The following is a 20,038-nucleotide window of genomic DNA, read 5'->3' on the forward strand; positions in this document are numbered from 1 at the left end:
CATCTTCTACTGTAAAATACGGTAGTGATTCACTATAAAAAGAAATACACAATAAAATATATAGAATATTTTGAGTGTTTATAGAGTATGTCTAGGATTAGACTGCACTCACATCTGCTTTTCAGGCTCCGTTTGGAGTCTATGTTGCTGATTCAAGCTTTTTTGAGATGTATAGCGCATCATACAGCGTAATAGAATGACACATATTACAGATCCTACAGCGCTTTGTGGCTTCTGTTATTAATGAAAGCCACAATCTTAGTGTGAACATACTGTAGCATTTCACTTATTTTTTTTTTCAGAAACAGCATCACCTCTGATAATGTCTGGTATTGCAGCTTTTCCTCATTTAGTTCAATGTAACTAATCTGCAATATTGAGGCAAGTGAAGCATTGTTACTGGGAAAAAATGAAACAATTTTTCTTACCTTAGACAATCTCTTTAAAGAGAATCTGTCTCCAGGTATTTGCTACCTCATCTGAGGACAGCATATTGTAGGGAAAGAGACCCTGATTCCAGCGATGTATCACTTACTTTTCTGGGTGCAGCAGTTGTGATACAACAAGAGTTTTCTCTGCCCCCACCACTGATTGGCAGCTTTTTGTGTACAATGTATATTGACAGTAAGCTGCTAATCAGTGCTGGGGGTGTGGTTGGACTAGGAGGCAAGTGAGCTGTAGTCTGGGCAGTGATAATATCCTGCTGATAAAACACTGATAGAATTAAAACTACAACACACAACCAAATAAGTGACACATCACAGAATTAGTGTCTAAGACCCTATCTCATGCTGTCCTCAAAATACATCGCAAAAACCTACTGACAGATTCCCTTTAAAACAAATTGAAAAACCCTACACATCTCCATTCACTGAACACTCCATTTTGGCTAGAGTTTAAATCAACAGAATTCCTTCCAAAAGTTCCAGGTTAATAAAATCAACCAATAGTCCAACATTAGTCAAGACCAGAATGAGCAGGTTTGTGCAAGGATGCCCAAACTTTATGCCATAATTGCACCACTAGCAGCCCTATTCCATGGGTCAGATGTCTTTATGGCATAAAATACTCGCTAAAATTGGGATTACTGACCTAACTAAATACAGAATGCCTACCACCTTTCTCCCCGGATCTTACAAATGGATGAATTCCAGGAAGGAAGGCTTGGAGCAGGGTTGCACGGGAGGTTAATTGAGATTTGATTTAGGGATAAATTCAGTCAATTAATTCAATTCAATTCACGGGATTTACAGCATATATTACCTCTGGGGTCTGTCTCTGGTGTGACCATTATCAGCGGCATTTAATCCCATATGAGCAGTGCATTCATTTACTAAATATGAATTTAACACGTGCATGGCTCATATTAAAGACTGATGTAAATTCATGGTTGTTATTGTACAATAATAAGCCAGCAATGGTTTTCTTCCCTACACTGAAGCATACTGTCTAGTCTTTATTGAACTAATGTTCAGGCTCGATGTTTTCTGTCCTGCTTGTTGGATATAATTGTACTAAGGCATGCCGGCTCTCCATCTTGCAAATTGTCCTATAGCCTCTAAATACAAGGATGTAAACACATTGCTGGATATTCTTGCTGTATGATGCACTAATTGGAAGGATTTGTAGAGTTGTCAGTTGTTTTACCCAAGTCACATATTCCTCAGCTTAGATCTTTGGTTTGGCATGCAATGCTAAATACCTCTTTTAGAGTGTTTGAGTTTGTTAAGGAAAAATTGACAGGTACAAAGCAAAAGGCTGTTTGAAACATCATAGAGTTTCTATAATCCGTTCCCATATTTCCCCTTCTTACCTCTTCAAAGGCTTCTATGATTAGATCTTATGTTTTAGTAATTATCAATAAGGTGACAAAAGCCAATAAATGCTACACTATATGACAATATAATGCTCGTAGAATGTTTTCAGTTGATAATATTTCTTTTTTTAGAGAGAATTAGGGATGAACGGACCCATAGATGTTCAGGTTCGTCGGGTTCGAGCAAAGTTTGGTTCGGGTACCAGCACTCTACCCGAACTTGAACCTGAACCCGATACATATCAATGGGGACCCAAACTGTGGTGCTGTAAAACGATCTCTCTCTCTCTTCTGAACTCTAAAATGGTCTTCCAGGAGAAGTCCGTGTTCGAAATTCCGTACCGGACAATAGGTGTCCCGTACGAATCCCCGAACTTTACAATTCGGATTCGCTAATTTCTAGAGAGAATGATAAATATTTGTATAGTTGTGTATTTGTAGCTGTAGTAGAGCTAACAAGCCTCATGCACATTAGACAGATGTTGGCCAACAGCTATATCTCTGGGGTCCCTGACACATAGGAGCATTCGTATAGGCTGAGCGCTCCTTTGTTCTATATGTGAGAGATGTTGTCAGACTCTTCTGGCAGCAACTTGCAATGGAAAGGAACAAAAACATTGGCCAAAGGTAATCCAACCAATGATGATGAGGGAGAAAACTTGGCTTGTTGAAGGGAAGCCTCATGCACATTAGACTGTTGCCCGATTTTGTCGATTTCGGGAAGTTTAGGAAAGTTTAGTCTAATGTGTAAGAGGAGCAACTACAGTTAATGTCATACAATCATTTATCACATCTCATCATCATATCACCTGTTATCAGCTTGTTTTACTCCTATATATCATTTATGGTTTTCTATAGAACCTCCATAATTGGACACAATTAGCACTACTACATGTGTAAACACTGCAATTGCTTTTTATCTTGTCCAGGACTCTGTATAATTTACCAAAACTGCTACTGTACCTGAAAATACTCCACTCCGGTTCGATCTTCACAATTCGCGGATCTTCCACATACTCAAACTGCAATTCCTGATGGATCTTAGCTCTGTCTATCTGAACAGTCACTTCTACTTTCTGCAAACCTTTAAGCGAAGCTGTGGTGTTACAGAAGATTTCGGATTGTGTTCTCCTGGCAGACCAAAAATGCAAAAAGAAAATAGTTTATCAAACAGAGAACAATGAATTCAAGAAAAGTATCAACAAATATCTGCAATATGAAATGAACATTCACATACAACAATATGATATTGATTTTAGGAGTTGTATTACAATGATATTATTTTGTCACTGTTAAGACCCTTTAAATATACTGTAATTCTGACCATATTTTCTCATTTAAACTTCATATATGTTTTATGGAACTGGACTTTTTTGATAAAAAAAATTACAAACTTAGAAGTTTTGGTCAAATTATCTAAGAACTTATGTACGTGTATAGCTCTGACTTCATATGTCAGAGGGAAAGTCGATCAATTTAGAGCATGCTTGCTGGTAGTGAGGAGAATGTGACTAATTATGCTCTAAAACCTCTGAGATAGCTATTGAAAAGGCACATGGTGGTTAGCGTTCACTTTCTTCCTTCTAATAAAGCATTTTCTGTAGGGCATGTCTGCAAAGATAAGTACAGGACAAATATTTCTTTGTACCATGTTAGCCAGTAGATAGAAAAATATTAAAATTTACTGCCAAGTTCCTTATCTGTAATTTCTATATAGTCTCGGAAAAATTAGAAAAAATATGTTTATTTAAGACATATGAATATTTAGGGATAGCACATTTTCGTCCCAATTCATCCAAGTGATTAATATGTAAAGTGCTTTGAAAAATGTTGTAGCTTTTGGTGTTTCATGCAAGCTTCGGCCAGATCCGCCAAAATGGACGGATCTGGGGCAGGACTGAGGTGCAACAAGGCGTGTTGACGCAAGCTTGTCAAATTCATGATGAGCTGCAGTGTGTATTACGCCACAAATCCGACTGGACACAAAGGGGCATGGCACTCTTCAGACACAGCTGATTTATTAAGCTGCGTGTGCCTCTTAATGAATTAGGTGCCTCTGACTCCAGCATGCTCCCTCAAGAATGCTCCCTGAACAACAACAGTTTTGATGAATCAAGGCCTTCATTTTTAACTATCACTTTTAACACTACAATACACAGTAGAAATAATGGTAAAACCTAAAGTCAAAAATTTAATTTTTCATTCAACAAATGAATAGTATAATAAAAAGTTAGCATACCGATCAAAAATACATGGTTGCTCCCCAAACATCACTTTCACACTGCTCCCTGCATTCAAGTTGGTTCCAGTGATTGTCACTTGTGTCCCTCCTGAGACTGGTCCTTGCAAAGGCTCCAATTTAGACAATGCCAAATTCTAAAAACAAAAATGATGTCATATAAGTGCAGATAGAACGCAAAGCTTTTGTCTTTTTCATGCATATGCATAATTGAAAGTAATTCCTGTTATGTATCAGAGAACAGAACATCATGTTGCTGCAGTACATTACTAAACATAATGGGTTAACCATTGCCCCATAGTTGTCCTAGTAATAACCCAAACATATATCTGCTAAAACTCAAATCCGCTTGCAGCTTTGTGCAACACTATTGTGGATTTAACCTTGCCACTACCAGCAAAACTATAAGCCAGAAGGGATTCATTTTTGTATTTATAACACAGTAACATATGATTACAATCTGATACTGAAGATCACAATGATACAAAAATAAACCATAAAAACGTCTGTTTCAGAAATGAAAATGCAGAGTGTACACTTAGATTAGCATTTTAATGGAAAAACTCCTAAGGACCGCAGGAGAGGAGAACATCTGCATTCAAGTGATGAGTTAGGCAGAAGTGACGGGAAATTCGAAAACAATGGAGTCAGTTACGATATGAAAGCTGAACTCGGTGCTCCGTGACTTTGTGAGTTACACCGATCTGATCTGGGAAATATCAGCTCAACTATAAATGCAAGTGTCAGCTTTAGTGCCTGTATGTACTTTATTAGTGGACACCCGGACTGTTTCTACAATATGAAAGTCAGGTTACGCAACATGATACGTAGTTTTATGGTTTTCTGTTATTTAGAGTGGAAGACTATGCTTTTATTCACGTTTTGCTGTATGATTGAGGATGTTTGGAACTTTGCTTTACCGTTTATTTATACCATTGGATTTCTATCATGTGAAATTAAGTTTTTATTGAACCTATAGAAAAGTTTAGTTACTGAAGTCAGATATTTATAGATGTTGATTATCTAAATAGAAGAGTACAGTCAAAATATGCTCCCATAAAAATGTGTGAATTAGCTAAACAGTAGTAAATCTACAACAGGACATATTGTTGAATTTCTAGATTCATACACTTGATATATGGGTAAGATGTAAATGCACATAGTTTACTGGTATGGATCAAAACAATTCCAAAGTAATAGAATGGCACCATCAAATTTATGCTGCTTGTTTTATAAGGTATAGCTCAAATCCTAATTTCTCATTGCCAGTATTAGAATCTTAAAATTATAGGTCTGAAATAGAGATATAAACTATTTCTACCCCAAGGTTTTTTACCTAAACATTACCCATAAAGCAGAACAATACAAGCACTTATTCCACAAGGTACAAACATTACGCATTCTACAGCAAGATGGTAAGTGCTTGCTATTGGTTGAACATTGAATTGGAAGGTAGAAGGGTTAGACACAAAGAAATATCAATTATTCAAGCATATGGTTATGAATATTTAAGTGACTATTTGCGGTATGATCAGTGAGGGAGCTATCATGTATAATTATTTAATCCATGCAAACAAGAGAATACCTCCGAGAGTGATAATATGGAATCGCAGGGAATATTTCTGTTCAAGTGTCAACTCTTAAAAGTATACATGTCACCATTTACACAGACCAAAATCAGACCTCTAATGCACAGCACTGCTTAGGAAACTATCTCAACAATGCAAAAAAAAAAGACTTGCTGCTCCTGATAAACAGCTAAACTCTTTCACATTGAAAAAGTTGTTCAAGTATAAAAATCACAAGATCAATAGAAATGTTAATAATATGAAAATTAAGAAAAAAATAGAAACAAATGTAATGCTGAGCTGTTAGTGTACCTGGAATGAAGACTACAGGCTTCTGGCCACCATACATTATGTTACACCACATTATGTTAAGGGAGTAAGACTGGTGTGATGTTCCCTCATGAAAGCAACCTCGTGATGTTGCCCATATGGACTCCAGATGGAGACCAGAGGCTGGAATGGAGCAATGGAGGCTGGTATGAATGTCTTTTGTCTTCAGTGACAAGTCCAGCTTTTGTCTTTAATGCAATAATAACCAAAGCTTGATATCTGGAGACCACGTGGGCAATGCTCCCTGGATTATAGTTTGGTGTGGCATAATGTACGTTAGCAGGACCACTCTATTTTTTATTCCTGGTACACTAACAACTTAGAATTACATTGATTTGGTCACAAAAACAGAAGTACAGCCATTTCTCGAAAGTGTTCCGTGAGACATTTTTCAACATTAAAATGCCAAGCCACATGTTGCTCGCACTACTATGAGCTCTGCTGAAAGCAGTATGTGTGGCCTAAATTGTGCTACCATGACCTGCAGCATCACTCACCTTGTCTCCCATCAAGTACATCTGGGACATCATTGATTTGCAATTGCAAAAGTAGACATTGGCAGTGTATCTTGATGATTTGTGTATTCAAGTGCATTCATTGTGGCTGGCAGAACGTTCCTCAGACAACTATTAATGACCTTACTGATAGTATGTCAAGGCGTGCCATGTCTATCGATCCTGTAATTTCCATATTTCCAGGACTTTTCTTCCTGGTATTCAAATTTCAATGTTGAGGAGTATATAAGAAAGTGTATTGTCGAGTTTTTGTTGGATCACCAGTGCACTGCAGAGGTTTGGATGTTGGAGTGGAAATTAATTCTTTGTAGTGATGAATCAGGACTCACTTCCAGGCAGGAAAATATGGGTCTGGTCGATGCTTTAGAGTAGACGATTGTAAAATATGCTTATTGTTTAAAAATCCACCTAGCTCTCCTACCTAATATTCACAAATGTAGCACAATAGACTGCATAAATCAATCAAATGTGGATAACAATTCAGCTGAATAAAAATGTGTATAAAGACTATTGGCTCATAAGGATCAAATTATACGTTTATTTCACATCCAATAATAATAGACACCACTAGCTACAGGTATGTTTAAGATATTAGTAATATAAAAACCAAAATTATAAACTCAGTGGTGATCCATGTACGTACTGCTCTCAGTGTAATTACCTACACTTTATGTTCTTTGTATATCACGATGTCCAGTATGAGCTTGTGTTAACACTAACTCCAGTTCAACACTTGAACAGACGGTGGCATTCACTCAGCAAACTTGCATTGTGTTCCAAAGTCATTGCTTGATGTCATGTTGTAGTATGGATAAGGACACAAACCAAAAACGATCCTACACATTCTGGAAAACAGATTTTCCTTCCTCAGGAATTCTAATGTTCTGTGAATGGTCTTCTAGTCATAGAAATAATGGATATGAATGATTATTCAAACCTCTTGGTGCCAGTGTGTCCAAGTCAAAAATCCATTGATTCTCAATGCGTGACATTTCTTTGATATAATCCCCACCTCCCCAATGGGTTTTAATGACCATTAAATGTCAATATCTGGTCACAATACTAATATTAGTGTTATAACCAGTTTTTGGCATTTAATGGCCATTAAAATCCATTATATAGGTGGGAATTAAATCAAACAAAGTCACGAATTGAGAGCTGATGGATTTTCGAATTTGTTACACAGGCACCAAGAGGTTTGGCTAATTAGATAGAAAGAACTGTTTGCGTTCTAATAAGGATTTTTTATTGTATATGTAGAGGTCCAGATTATACAGCAACCATATCCAGTATAAAGCATCCATGTAAGAGCCAGCACTCATTGTCTTCCATTACAAATGTAAATGCTTTAAAGGATCATGTTAAAACATAGATGGCTGAGAATAACAGCATATAAACTAAGTTTAATGGCAAGAGAAGAACGCACACCTTAACCAGGTCCACCTTACACATATCCAGTATCACTCTAAACAGGAGAACATACAAAAATCATTAGGATGCCTGATGAGAGAAAATTAGTGTTGAGCGAGCACTAAAATGCTCGGGTGCTCGAAGCTCGGGCTGAGCTCACCGTGATACCCGGGTGCTCGACCCGAGCAACGAGCCCAATGTTAGTCTATGGGAGACACGAGCATTTTTGCGGCGGCACCCCCGGCAGTCTGTAGAAAGCCTAAAAAGTGCCCAAAACGATAGTGACAGTGCTCAAATGACATGGGGACAGTATGGGGATCGCCCCAGGAAGCATTTCTGACCCCCAGGCACAGACGAATCACGGAGGATGCTGGTACGGTCGCAAGGTACTCCCTCACCAGCTTTTGAAACTTTCCACTCCTTGTGAGAGTACCCCACGCCTCAGGGCCTGTAAGCTGGGCGGGTCTCAGAAAACTGTCCCAGAATGTTGACAGTGTTCCCCTGCCTCGGCTGGATTGGAGTTGCGTCTCTCTCACCTGTACAGTCATGGCCAAAAGTATTGAGAATGAGACAAATAGTAATTTTTCCAAAGTTTACTGCTTCATTTTTTGTAATGGCAATTTGCATATACTCCTGAATGTCAAAGAGTGATCAGCTTAACAGCAATTACTGTACTTTCAAAGTCAATATTTGCCCAGAAAATGAACTTTAACTCCCAAAACACATTTCAACATCATTGCAGTCCTGCCTTAAAAGGAGCAGCTAACATCGTTTTAGTGATTGATCCATTAACACAGGTGTGGGTGTTGATGAGGACTGGGCTGGCGATCAATCAGTCATGATTAAGTAAGAATGACATCACTGGACACTTTAAAAGGAGGCTGGTTCTTGGTATCATTGTTTCTCTTCAGTTAACCATGGTTATCTCTAAAGAAACACGTGCAGCCATCATTGCACTGCACAAAAATGGCCTAACAGGGAAGAGTATCGCAGCTACAAAGATTGCACCTTAGTCAACAATCTATCGCATCATCAAGAACTTCAAGGAGAGAGCTTCCATTGTTGTCAAAAAGGCTCCAGGGCGCCCAAGAAAGACCAGCAAGCGCCAGGACCGTATCTTAAAACTGTTTCAGCTGCGGGATCAGACTACCAGCAGTGCCGAGCTTGCTCAGGAATGGCAGCAGGCTGGTGTGAGTGCTTCTGCACGCACTGTGAGGCGGAGACTCTTTGAGCAAGGGCTGGTTTCAAGGAGGGCAGCAAAGAAGCCACTTCTCTCCAGAAAAAACATCAGGGACCAACTGATATTCTGCAAAAGGTACAGGGAGTGGACTGCTGAGGACTGGGGCAAAGTCATTTTCTCTGATGAATCCCCTTTTCGATTGTTTGGGACATCTGGAAAACAGCTTATTCGGAGAAGAAGAGGTGAGCGCTACCACCAGTCTTGTCTCATGCCAACTGTAAAGCATCCTGAAACCATTCATGTGTGGGGTTGCTTCTCAGCCAAGGGAATCGGCTCACTCACAGTCTTGCCTAAAAACACAGCCATGAATAAAGAATGGTACCAGAATGTCCTCCAAGAGCAACTTCTCCCAACCGTCCAAGAGCAGTTTGGCGCCCAACAATGCCTTTTCCAGCATGATGGAGCACCTTGCCATAAAGCACAGGTGATAACTAAATGGCTCATGGAACAAAACATAGAGATTTTGGGTCCATGGCCTGGAAACTCCCCAGATCTTAATCCCTTTGAGAACTTGTGGTCAATCATCAAGAGACGGGTGGACAAACAAAAACCAACAAATTCTGGCAAAATGCAAGCATTTATTATGCAAGAATGGACTGCTATCAGTCAGGATTTGGTCAAAAAGTTGATTGAGAGCATGCCAGGGAGAATTACAGAGGTCTTGAAGAAGAAGGGGCAACACTGCAAATATTGACTAGCTGCATTAACTCATTCTAACTGTCAATATAACCTATTGGTACTCATAATATGATTGCAATTATATTTCTGTATGTGATATAAACATCAGACAAACACTAATAAAAACCAGAGGCCAGCAGATCATGTGAATATATAATTTTGGTGTCATTTTCAAAACTTTTGACCATGACTGTACACCTTGGTTGGTCAACGAACTGTGACCTCTGCCGCTAGCGTGTTCAGATGGGAATTTTTTTAACAGTTCTGCAGCAAGGGCCTTCTGGTACTGCCCCATTTTTGTAGACCTCTCCTCCTCAGGAATAAGAGAGTGAAAGTTTTCCTTGTAGTGGGGGTCTAAAAGTGTCACCAACCAGTAATGACTGTCACCCAACATTTTGACAACGCGAGGATCATGGTTAAGGCAGCGTAACATAAAGTCAGCCATGCGTGCCAGACTGGTAACGGGCAAGACTTCCGTGTCCTCACCAAGATGACGACTGACCATGCACTCCTCCTCCTCCTCCCCCCAGTCCTCATGCCACCCACGCTGAACTGACGGTATGACAGTTGTACAGGTACTACCGTCTACAGCGCATGATACCAGCTCCTGTTCTTCCTCCTCCTCCTCCTCCTTCTCCTCTCCCTCATTGTCCCCCAATGCACGTTGGGATGAGATGAGGCTGGGCTGTGTGTAATTGCCCATTATGGCTACTTGATCCATCTCATCATACTCTGGCTGCAATGGCTCCTCTTTAATTCTCTGCAAAAGTGTTGCAAAAGACAGACAAGTGGGATGCTGACACCAATGATGGCGTCATCGCCACTCACCATCTTGGTGGACTCCTCAAAGATTGTCAGGATGGTACATATGTCAGACATCCAGGTCCACTCCTGAGGTCTTATGTGTGGAGTCTGACCTGAATATTGACGGCCTTGTTGCAGCTTGTACTCCACAACTGCTCTCTTCTGCTCACAAATTCTTTGCAACATGTGGAGGGTAGAGTTCCAACGTGTGGGGACATCACACACCAGTCGGTGTGACGGAAGCTACAAAAGCTGCTGCAACACAGCAAGGGCGGCAGAAGCTGTAGCCGACATCTGAAAATGAGCTGACAGGCGGCGTACTTTGAAGAGCAGATCTGGCAACTCGGGGTACGATTTAAGAAACAGCTGAACCACGAGGTTAAGCACATGAGCCAGGCATGGTACGTGTGTGATCTCGCCTCGCCTCAGAGCCGCCACCAGGTTACGGCTATTGTCACACACGACCATGCCTGGATGTAGGTCCAGCGGTCTAAGCCACAGATCTGCCTGCTCTTTCACAGCTGACCACAATTCACAAGCAGTGTGAGGTTTATCACCTAAGCTTATGAGTTTCAGCACAGCCTGTTGCCGCTTGGCTGAGGCAGTACTGCAGTGCTTCCAGCTTGTAACTGATGTGGTGATATCTGAGATGGAGGCTGAACATGAGGAGGAGGAGGAGGATGATGCGCAGGAGCTGTACACTGTGGGGGCAACTCTCACTGACATAGGGCCCGCAATCCTCGATGTGAGGGGGATGTGTTCCGTCCCAAAGTAAGACTGGGTCCCGGCTTCCACTATGTTTACCCAGTGTGCCATCAGGGAGATGTACCGTCCCTGGCCACAAGCACTTGTCCACGTGTTCATTGTCAGGTGGACTCTCCCAGTAACTGCGTTGTTGAGGGCACGGCAGATGTTTTGGGACACGTGCTTGTGTAGTGCGGGAATGGCACACCGGGCAAAATAGTGTCGGCTGGGGACAGAGTACCGAGGGACGGCCACCGCCATAAGGTTGCGGAAGGATTCCGTCTCCACCAGCCTAAAAGGCAGCATTTCCAACGCAAGCAGTCGTGAAATGTGCGAATTTTGGACTGTGGCCTGTGGGGCATTGGCCGCGAATTTGCGCTTTCGTTCAAAGCTCTGTGATATGGACAATTGAACGCTGCGGTGGGACGTGGACGTTGATGCTGTTTCTTGAGAAACTGCCATAACAAGTGAAGACTGAGAGGAGGGGGCATCTTTGCATGCAGTATGGACAGGGGATTGCCTTGCACGCACAACACGGGGTTCTCTTACACGCACAACAGTGGAAGAAGCAGTGGTGACACCCGCTGACACTGGTCGTGGACCCTGGGGTTCGCCCCACAAAGTCGGGTGCTTTGCTGACATGTGCCTGATCATGTTGGTGGTGGTCAGGCTGGTAGTTTTGTCACCCCTGCTGATGCTGGCATGGCAGGTGGTACAAATGGCCTTTTTGGGGTTATCAGCAGAGTCTTTAAAAAAATTCCAGACTCTGGAAGACCTACCGGTTGTACTGGCAACGTCCCTCGTGTTGGTGTTACGGGGAACGGTTGCCCGCCTTCAGTCTGCGGCCACCACACTGCTTCTTCCTGCCTGTTGGGGTACTCTGCCTCCCTCCCCCTGTGTGCTGCTGGCCTCGCTCTGCGTATCCTCCTGCCACGTTGGGTCAGTTACTAGATCATCCACCACCTCCTCCTCTTCCACTTGCACACCACGATCATCCTCCTCACTTCGTGGCAATTGTGTCTCGTCATCGTCCACCTCTTGTGACAAATTGCCAGCGTCAACTTTCTGTGGCCGTGGCTGTCCAAATATTTGGGCATCACTACATGGGATCTCCTCTTCCACCACTTCAAGCGGAGCAGGCGAGGGGCACAAATATGGAAATGGACCAGTGAACAGCTCTTCAGAGTGTCCAACTGTGGGATCAGTTGCTGTCGGACGACACTCGGTATGGTGGGAGGAAGGAGCATCAGGGTGAGGAGGAGTATGTGGTCGATACTCATGGCTACTAAAACTTGACCATGTGGAAGACAGACCGGAGGTGGTGGTGCCCAGGTAACTGGAAGTATTGTCTGCTATCCAATTAATAACCTGTTCACACTGATCAGTTCGCAATACTGGTGTTGTAGTGAGCTTCGCTAGTAATTCGGTCAAGAAGTGAGAGCGAGAAGATGTGCCTGTTGGTTGTGGCACATTTTCACCTTGGCCACGGCTCCGTCCTCTACACGCACCATCACCAGAATGTCCAGTTCCACGTCCCTTGCCACGCGCCTTGCCCATTGTAAATGAAGTAAAATAGCTTACACTCGCACTATCAATGGAAAAGGGGTAATAAAAGGGTGACTAGAACCGTGGAAGAGGAAAACCACAGTTCTATTTCTCTGGCCTACAGCAGAATCTTTTAATCAGATATATTTGTGTCTGAACAGTCAGGGAGACACTATTACTGTTTTTTTATGTAAAAAAGGTCAAAAGATGGATAATACTGAGATTTGAACCGTGGAACTGCAAAACCAAACTTCTGGTTATCTGGCCTACACCAGAATATTTTAAACAGATATATTTGTGTCTGAACAGTCAGGGAGATACTATTACTGTTTTTTTTATGTAAAAAAGGCCAAAAGCTGGATAATACAGAGATTTGAACCGTGGAACTGGAAAACCAAACTTCTAGTTATCTAGAATATTTTAAACAGATATATTTGTGTCTGAACAGTCAGAGAGACACTATTACTGTTTTTTTTATGTAAAAAAGGCCAAAAGCTGCATAATACTGAGATTTGAACCGTGGAACTGCAAAACCAAACTTCTAGTTATTTGGCCTGCACCAGAATATTTTAAACAGATATATTTGTGTCTGAACAGTCAGGTAGACACTATTACTGCTTTTTTATGTAAAAAAGGCCAAAAGCTGAATAATACAGAGATTTGAACAGTGGAACTGCAAAACCAAACTTCTAGTTATCTGGCCTACACCAGAATATTTTAAACAGATATATTTGTGTCTGAACAGTCAGGGAGACATTATTACTGTTTTTTTTATGTAAAAAATGCCAAAAGATGTATAATACTGAGATTTGAACCATGGAACTGCAAAACCAAACTTCTAGTTATCAGTAGTGTTGAGCCACCCCCGTAGTGTTCGAGTTCGGTTCGGTTCGTCGAACACCCGTGTGTTCGCCGAACTGTTCGTCGAACTGTTCGTCGAACACCTTCGAACACCGTTAAAACCAATGGCAGGCAAACAAAAACACATAGAAACACATAGAAAACACCTTCAAAGGTGTCCAAAAGCTGACAAACTGCTCAGAAGACATAACTAACACATGGAAAAGTGACAAGTACATATAGTCATGCGAAAATAAAAGAGGTGGAGGAGTAAAAGGAGGGGGAGACACAGATATAGGCATGTCATGCCCTTCTAAAATCCAAAAAGTGAGAAGCCGACACGGCCAGTCCGCTCCTGCCCGTGCCACCTCCGTGTCGCCGGGTTTGTGCCAGAGCCGCGGTGAACCCTGACGGCCAGCCCCCCTCTCCCAATACTGGTGCCTGTCCGCTGGTGGGTCGAGCGAGCCCCCCTGTGGTGGAGGCAGCTCTAAGCTTTTTAATTTAAATTGTCTCTCTAATTTGAATGAATACACTTTAAATCCATTTACAAGGATCTATTGGAGGGCAAGTCTCATGCCAGCAGCCGCGTAATTCCAGCTCCAGTAGCGTCCACTAAAGCTGCTGCAGTTAAAAAGCTTTTATAAGGATCGAGCTCGGCTGTCCACCGCAAGGCATCCTAATGCCAGTCCCAGCCCCTATGCCTTGGGGTGCCTCCTGATGCTCTTCACTAAGTATCCCATGGTCCCGAATCATTTCCTTTGAAAAAATTAAGTGTCTAAACTACAGGTGGTGTAGCTTGCTTAACAGCCGGGATAATCCGCTGACTAGCAGACACTGCTACTAGGCACAAAGTATTTCCTGGGCTAGATGCAGTTAAAAATTTGTAATTAGATACTCTCGTTGGATGCTGAGAAAGCATTCCATAGAGTCTCCTGGCACGCCATATATGATTCTCTTAAAAAGCTTGGGGTAGGGGTCTAGGGGACCCTTTTATAGCCAAAATCACGGCCCTGTATCGCAATACGTCACCTAGGCTGAAGATAAATGGAACTGTAGCACCCTGAGGGCTCGGTTGCTACAGACGTATTGCACCTCACCCAGAGGTGTGATATCTCACTCTCAGGTAAGGATGGAGTGTGGATCAGGACCCGACACCTGCATGCATTACACCACATTGCCGTGGGGCAGGGCGACCAATATGCCCCTGAGATGGGCACGACAGTCCCTGTCCCTGGCTGGAGTGGGGGGAGGGAACACTGAGGAAGGGGAACCCTGTAGTGCAGGAGCAGGGAGGAAGCAGTTCCTGGGTGCATTGAGAAGGGAGTATAAAAGGTGGGCACCATCTTAGTTCAGTGCAGAGAAGTCTGAGCAGAAGTGGCAGGGAGCAGGGGCTCTGCATGAGCTCTGCTCCGGAGGCGGGCCTAGTAACAGAGGCCCAGGCCTGGAAGAGGGAGAAGGAAGGAAGAGGAGCGGAGAAGGCTCCAGGAACGAGGAATGAAGGGATCCCAGGGGTGCGGATGGGCGAGTCGCCACCGCACGCCCGAATCCACCTGCGTGGAGGGGTCAGGCCAAAGGGGGAGACCGGTCCCCGAACTAGTGGAGGCAGGAAACGACCCTCAGCTAGAAACCGGAGGCTCTGACATTTTATGTGGCGCAGCCCCTCGCTACACCCGCTAGGAAGGCACCACATAGGGTCAGGGAAACTGGCGCCAAGTTTACCAAGAGGAGGCCCGAGGCAGCCGGACAGAAGTGTTGGTAAGAAAGGCCAGACAAAGGACACACAAAGGGGGTCCTGTGAAGTGCTCCAAAGTTATCTGGGAGTTGTCTGAGCCCCTCACCTGGTGAGCACAGTACGACGTGGGCAGCCGTTACCTGCAGACGTGGTCTGGATAATAAGAACTGTGAGTAAAGGCCCTGGACTGCATCACTGACTCCGTGTCGTTACTGCTGCTGCCCTGCACCATCACCCCCATCCTCCGCATACACTGCCCTGAGGCTATACTCCTCCCGTGGGGAGTTATGCTACGCTCTTCTGCACCCACAACACCAGCCTCAGCGGTCTGCCCTGGAGCGGCGGTTCACTCTGACCGCAATCCACGGGTGGCGTAGTCGGACATTTAAACATCAAAACCACATAAATAGTTCCGCCACTGGTTTGACCGCCCTGAGCCACGGAACCGGGTTGCCGCCACGGAGACTACAACCACCAGCATCCACCAAAAAGGGTCCGGCTCCGGGTGTCCCAAGGCCCAGGGGGCGCGTCAGAACATTTTCATCACCTTTCACAATCACCAATGGGACAAGGCAGGGATGTTCTCTGTCCCCTCTCTTATACATCCTAGTGACGGAGCACCTGCTCTCATCAATTCGCCATAACCCCAATATTAGGTGGATTGAGGTGGGAGGCACCGAGTACAAGTGCTCTCTATTTGCTGATGATGTCCTAGTATATATCACTCAATCACATATATCCATCCCTGCTGTTATGGCTGAAATAGATCACTTTGTTACATGGTCAAATTTTAAAATCAATGCAGCGAAGTCTGAGGCCCTCGATGTCTCCCTCCCCAAATCCATATAGGATTCCATCCAGTCCAACTTTCCCTTTGCCTGTCCCTCACAGGGTATCAAATACTTAGGAATTTCTATTCATAGAGACCTCTCCCATTTATGTTATCTTAATTTTGGGCCCTTTATTGAACAACTCCATACAGACCACGGTTGGCAAGTTAGAACTGTAAGATTCACTACGTGAACCGCTGGTGTTTTGTGGAAAAGCACATGTACACTGCGTTCCAAATTATTATGCAAAAAGTGTTTAGGAGTGATAAGGGAAGAATTTGTTTGTTTGTCAGTTAAACTCATTGATGGTGATGTGTGTCAGGGCTCTTTATATCACTGTAAGCAATTGCAGACACCTGTGCTAATTAGTTTGGCAGGTGTGTCCAATGAAAGGCAAGACTACTTAAGAAGGCTCTCTCACATTATTAAGCAGCCTACATTTTCTGCCAAAATGGGAAAGAAAAAGGATGTGTCGGCTGCTGAGAAGCAACAAATTGTGGAGTGTTTAGGTCAAGGCATGACTACAATCAACATTGTGCGATGATCAGGATGAAGTGTCTTGGCAATCAAGAAGTATGTAGCTGATTCACAGTACACACGTGTGCGTGCTGATAAGGGCAAATTGAGGACTCTTTCCTACAGGCAATTACGTCAGGTTGAAAGAGCAGCGGCCAAAAAGCCTTGTCATAGCAGCAGACAAGTTTTTGAAGCTGCTTGTGCCTCCAACGTCCCCCGAACAACAAGATGCAGGGTCCTTCAGAGGTTTGCAGCTGTGCATACGCCATCCTGTCGACCTCCTCTATCCACTTCACACAAGCAGAAACGGCTCCAGTGGGCCAAACATTACATGAAGACTGATTTCAAAACAGTTTTGTTCACGGATGAGTGCCGTGCAGCGCTCGATGGTCCAGATGGATGGAGTGGAGGATGGCTGGTTGATGGACACCCCACGCAAACACGGCTACAGCGCCAACAAGGAGGAGGTGGAGTAATGTTTTGGGCTGGAATCATGGGGAGAGAGATTGTCGGCCCCTTTAGGATCCCTGAAGGCGCTAAAGATGAACTCCATAATGTATGTGGATTTTCTCAAACAGCACTTCCTGCCATGGTTCAAGAAGAAGAACCGTGTATTTCACAGCAAGATCATTTTTCTGCATGATAATGCACCATCTCATGCTGCACATAAAACATCTGCATCTCTGGCTGATATGGGCATAAAAGGGGACAAACTTATGATGTGACCCCCATGCTCCCCTGACCTCTACCCCATTCAGAACCTTTGGAGCATCATTAAAAGGAGTGTCTATGATGGCGGGAGGCAGTTCACATCTAAGCAACAGCTCTGGGAGGGTATTCTGTCCTCATGCAAAACAATTGAAGCAGAAACCATCCAAAACCTGACAAATTCAATGGACGAGAGAGTTCAGAAGCTCCTTTCGAACAAGGGGTCCTATGTGAAAATGTAACATCACCTAGAATAAAGTTTTGAGTTGAAAACTGTTTGATTTCAGTTTCTAACAACCTGCTAATGCTTATAATTTCAAAAATGACCATTTTTTTGGTCTTTATTAAAATGAAAAGGTTGATCGAAAAGTTTGGGGGATCTAAGAGTGTGGCAACCCAGTAGTCATGATTACTTCGAATTCTGACAATATGAGGGTCATGCTGCAGGTAGTGCAGCAAGAAGGCACTTATGTGTCTTGCGCATCTCGGAGCCCCAAAATTATTTTCCAGGCTAGATGCAGCTAAAAATTATTTTAAATTTTAAATCTGGTGAAGCTTTAGTATAGATGGCCTAATAGGATCAGTGCTGCACACTGCTACAAAGCCCAAATTATTTTCCAGTCAAGATACAGATAAACATGATTAGTAATTTGAAAGCTTAAAACGGTTGGTAGGGTGATTTTAACCAATCATCAAGCTTTTACTCTCCCCAGGATGACACAGGGGTAGAAAAGTCGTTTCGGATCCATGATTTGTTCATCTTTATGAACGTGAGTCTGTCTACATTATCAGTGGAGAGCCGCGTGCGCTTATCTGTCAGCACACCACCAGCAGCGCTGAACACACGTTCAGACAGAACGCTGGCTGCGGAGCATGACAAGATCTCCAAGGCGTAAGTGGCTAGCTCCGGCCATTTATCCAGATTGGAAGCCCAAAAAGAGCAAGGGTCCAGTGACACAGTCGTGGCTTCAATGTTTACTTGGAGATACTCCTGTACCATCGTCTCTAGGCGTTGACTATGTGTCAGACTTCTTGTCTCCTGTGGCCTTGCAAAGGATGGGCTAAAAAAGTGGTGAAATGATTCCGCAAAATTGATGTTACCAGCAGATACTGTGGTTCTGTTACGGTTTGAGTGCTGAACACTTGACGGTCCCACGGTTGGCAAGTTGGAACTGTGAGATTCACTACGTGCACCACTGGTATTTTGTGGAAAAGCACATGTAAGATTCTGCAACAGTCTCTGCTGATACTCCTGCATGCGTGCATCCCTTTCTATGGCAGGAATAATTTCTGCAAATTTACTTTTGTACCGGGGATCTAACAGTGTGGCAACCCAGTAGTCAGGATTATTTCTAATTCTCACAATTCGAGGGTCATGTTGCAGGTAGTGCAGCAAGAAGGCACTCATGTGTGTTGCGCATCCAGGAGCACCAAGTCCCTGTTGTGTTGGTGGCGAGGTAACAATCATGCTTCCTTCCTCTGTCCTCTCCCCCCAACCTCGCACAACAGAAATGTGATCAAGGTCTCCCTCATCTGATGAGTCTTCCATCAGTTCGTCCTCCACTTCTTCCTAGGCTCCTGCATCTTCCTCACTAGTTTGGCTGCTACCATGCGCCCTGGTAAAACCATCTCCCCCACCCTCACATGCCTGCCGCCTTGGTGCTGCCGACCGTCTGGACCTTGCAGATGTTAGCCCTTCCGCATACAACTCCTCCTCCTCTACTTCCTCCACCTCCTCTTGTGCCACCACCTGACTCCGAATTCTGTTTAACATGTGCTCCAGCATGTAAATCACCGGAATAGTCATGCTGATAATGGCATCGTCAGCACTAAACATCTTCGTCGCCATTTCAAAACTGTGCAGAAGGGTGCATAGGTCCCTGATCTGAGACCACTCCTCCAGCGTGATTTGCCCCACCTCTGAATCTCGTTGGCCCAGGCTATACGTCAGAACGTATTGCACCAGGGCTTGTCGGTGCTGCCACAGTCGCTGCAACATGTGCAGAGTTGAATTCCACCGGGTAGGCACATCGCATTTTAGCCGGTGAAGTGGCAGGCCCAACGACTTCTGTAGAGATGTAAGTCGCTGAGCTGCAGGATGCGAACGGTGGAAGTGAGCACACAGCGACCGTGCCCTCTGCAGAAGGCCATCTAGTCTGGGATAGTGGGCTAAAAATTGCTGGACAACCAGGTTCAACACGTGAGCCATACAAGGCACGTGTGTGACATTGCCCCGGCGAAGGGCCGCACCCAGGTTTGCAGCATTGTCGCACACGGCCTTCCCTGGTTTCAGGTCCAGTGGAGACAACCATTCATGAAATTGGTTCTCCAGAGCTGACCACAACTCCTCAGCTGTGTGACTCACATTTCCCAGACATTTCAATGTAAAAACCGCCTGATGACATTGAGCCCTAATGCCAGCATAGTAAGGAGGTGTGCAGGATCCCTTCTGCGCAGTTAGAAAGCTTGTGGCATGACCAGACAGGCTTTGGGTGCAGGTGGAAGACCGAGAGGAGGTTGAGG

General features: G+C 43.9%; 1 protein-coding gene across 1 annotated transcript in view; it reads right to left on the reverse strand.

Annotated features, from left to right (window-relative positions):
* PLXNA4 (plexin A4) overlaps positions 1 to 20,038 on the reverse strand; it is a 1,035,275-nt gene that overhangs the window by 186,612 nt on the left and 828,625 nt on the right. The window contains exons 15-16 of the mRNA XM_073652480.1: positions 4,056 to 4,192; positions 2,780 to 2,947 (exon numbers count right to left, since the gene is read on the reverse strand). Of these exons, the coding sequence (XP_073508581.1) occupies positions 2,780 to 2,947; positions 4,056 to 4,192 (305 nt within the window). The remainder of the gene's footprint in view (positions 1 to 2,779; positions 2,948 to 4,055; positions 4,193 to 20,038) is intronic.

Source organism: Phyllobates terribilis, unplaced genomic scaffold (assembly GCF_046119375.1).
Source record: "Phyllobates terribilis strain yellow unplaced genomic scaffold, ASM4611937v1 Scaffold_11__3_contigs__length_659146591, whole genome shotgun sequence".
Lineage (NCBI taxonomy): Eukaryota > Metazoa > Chordata > Amphibia > Anura > Dendrobatidae > Phyllobates > Phyllobates terribilis.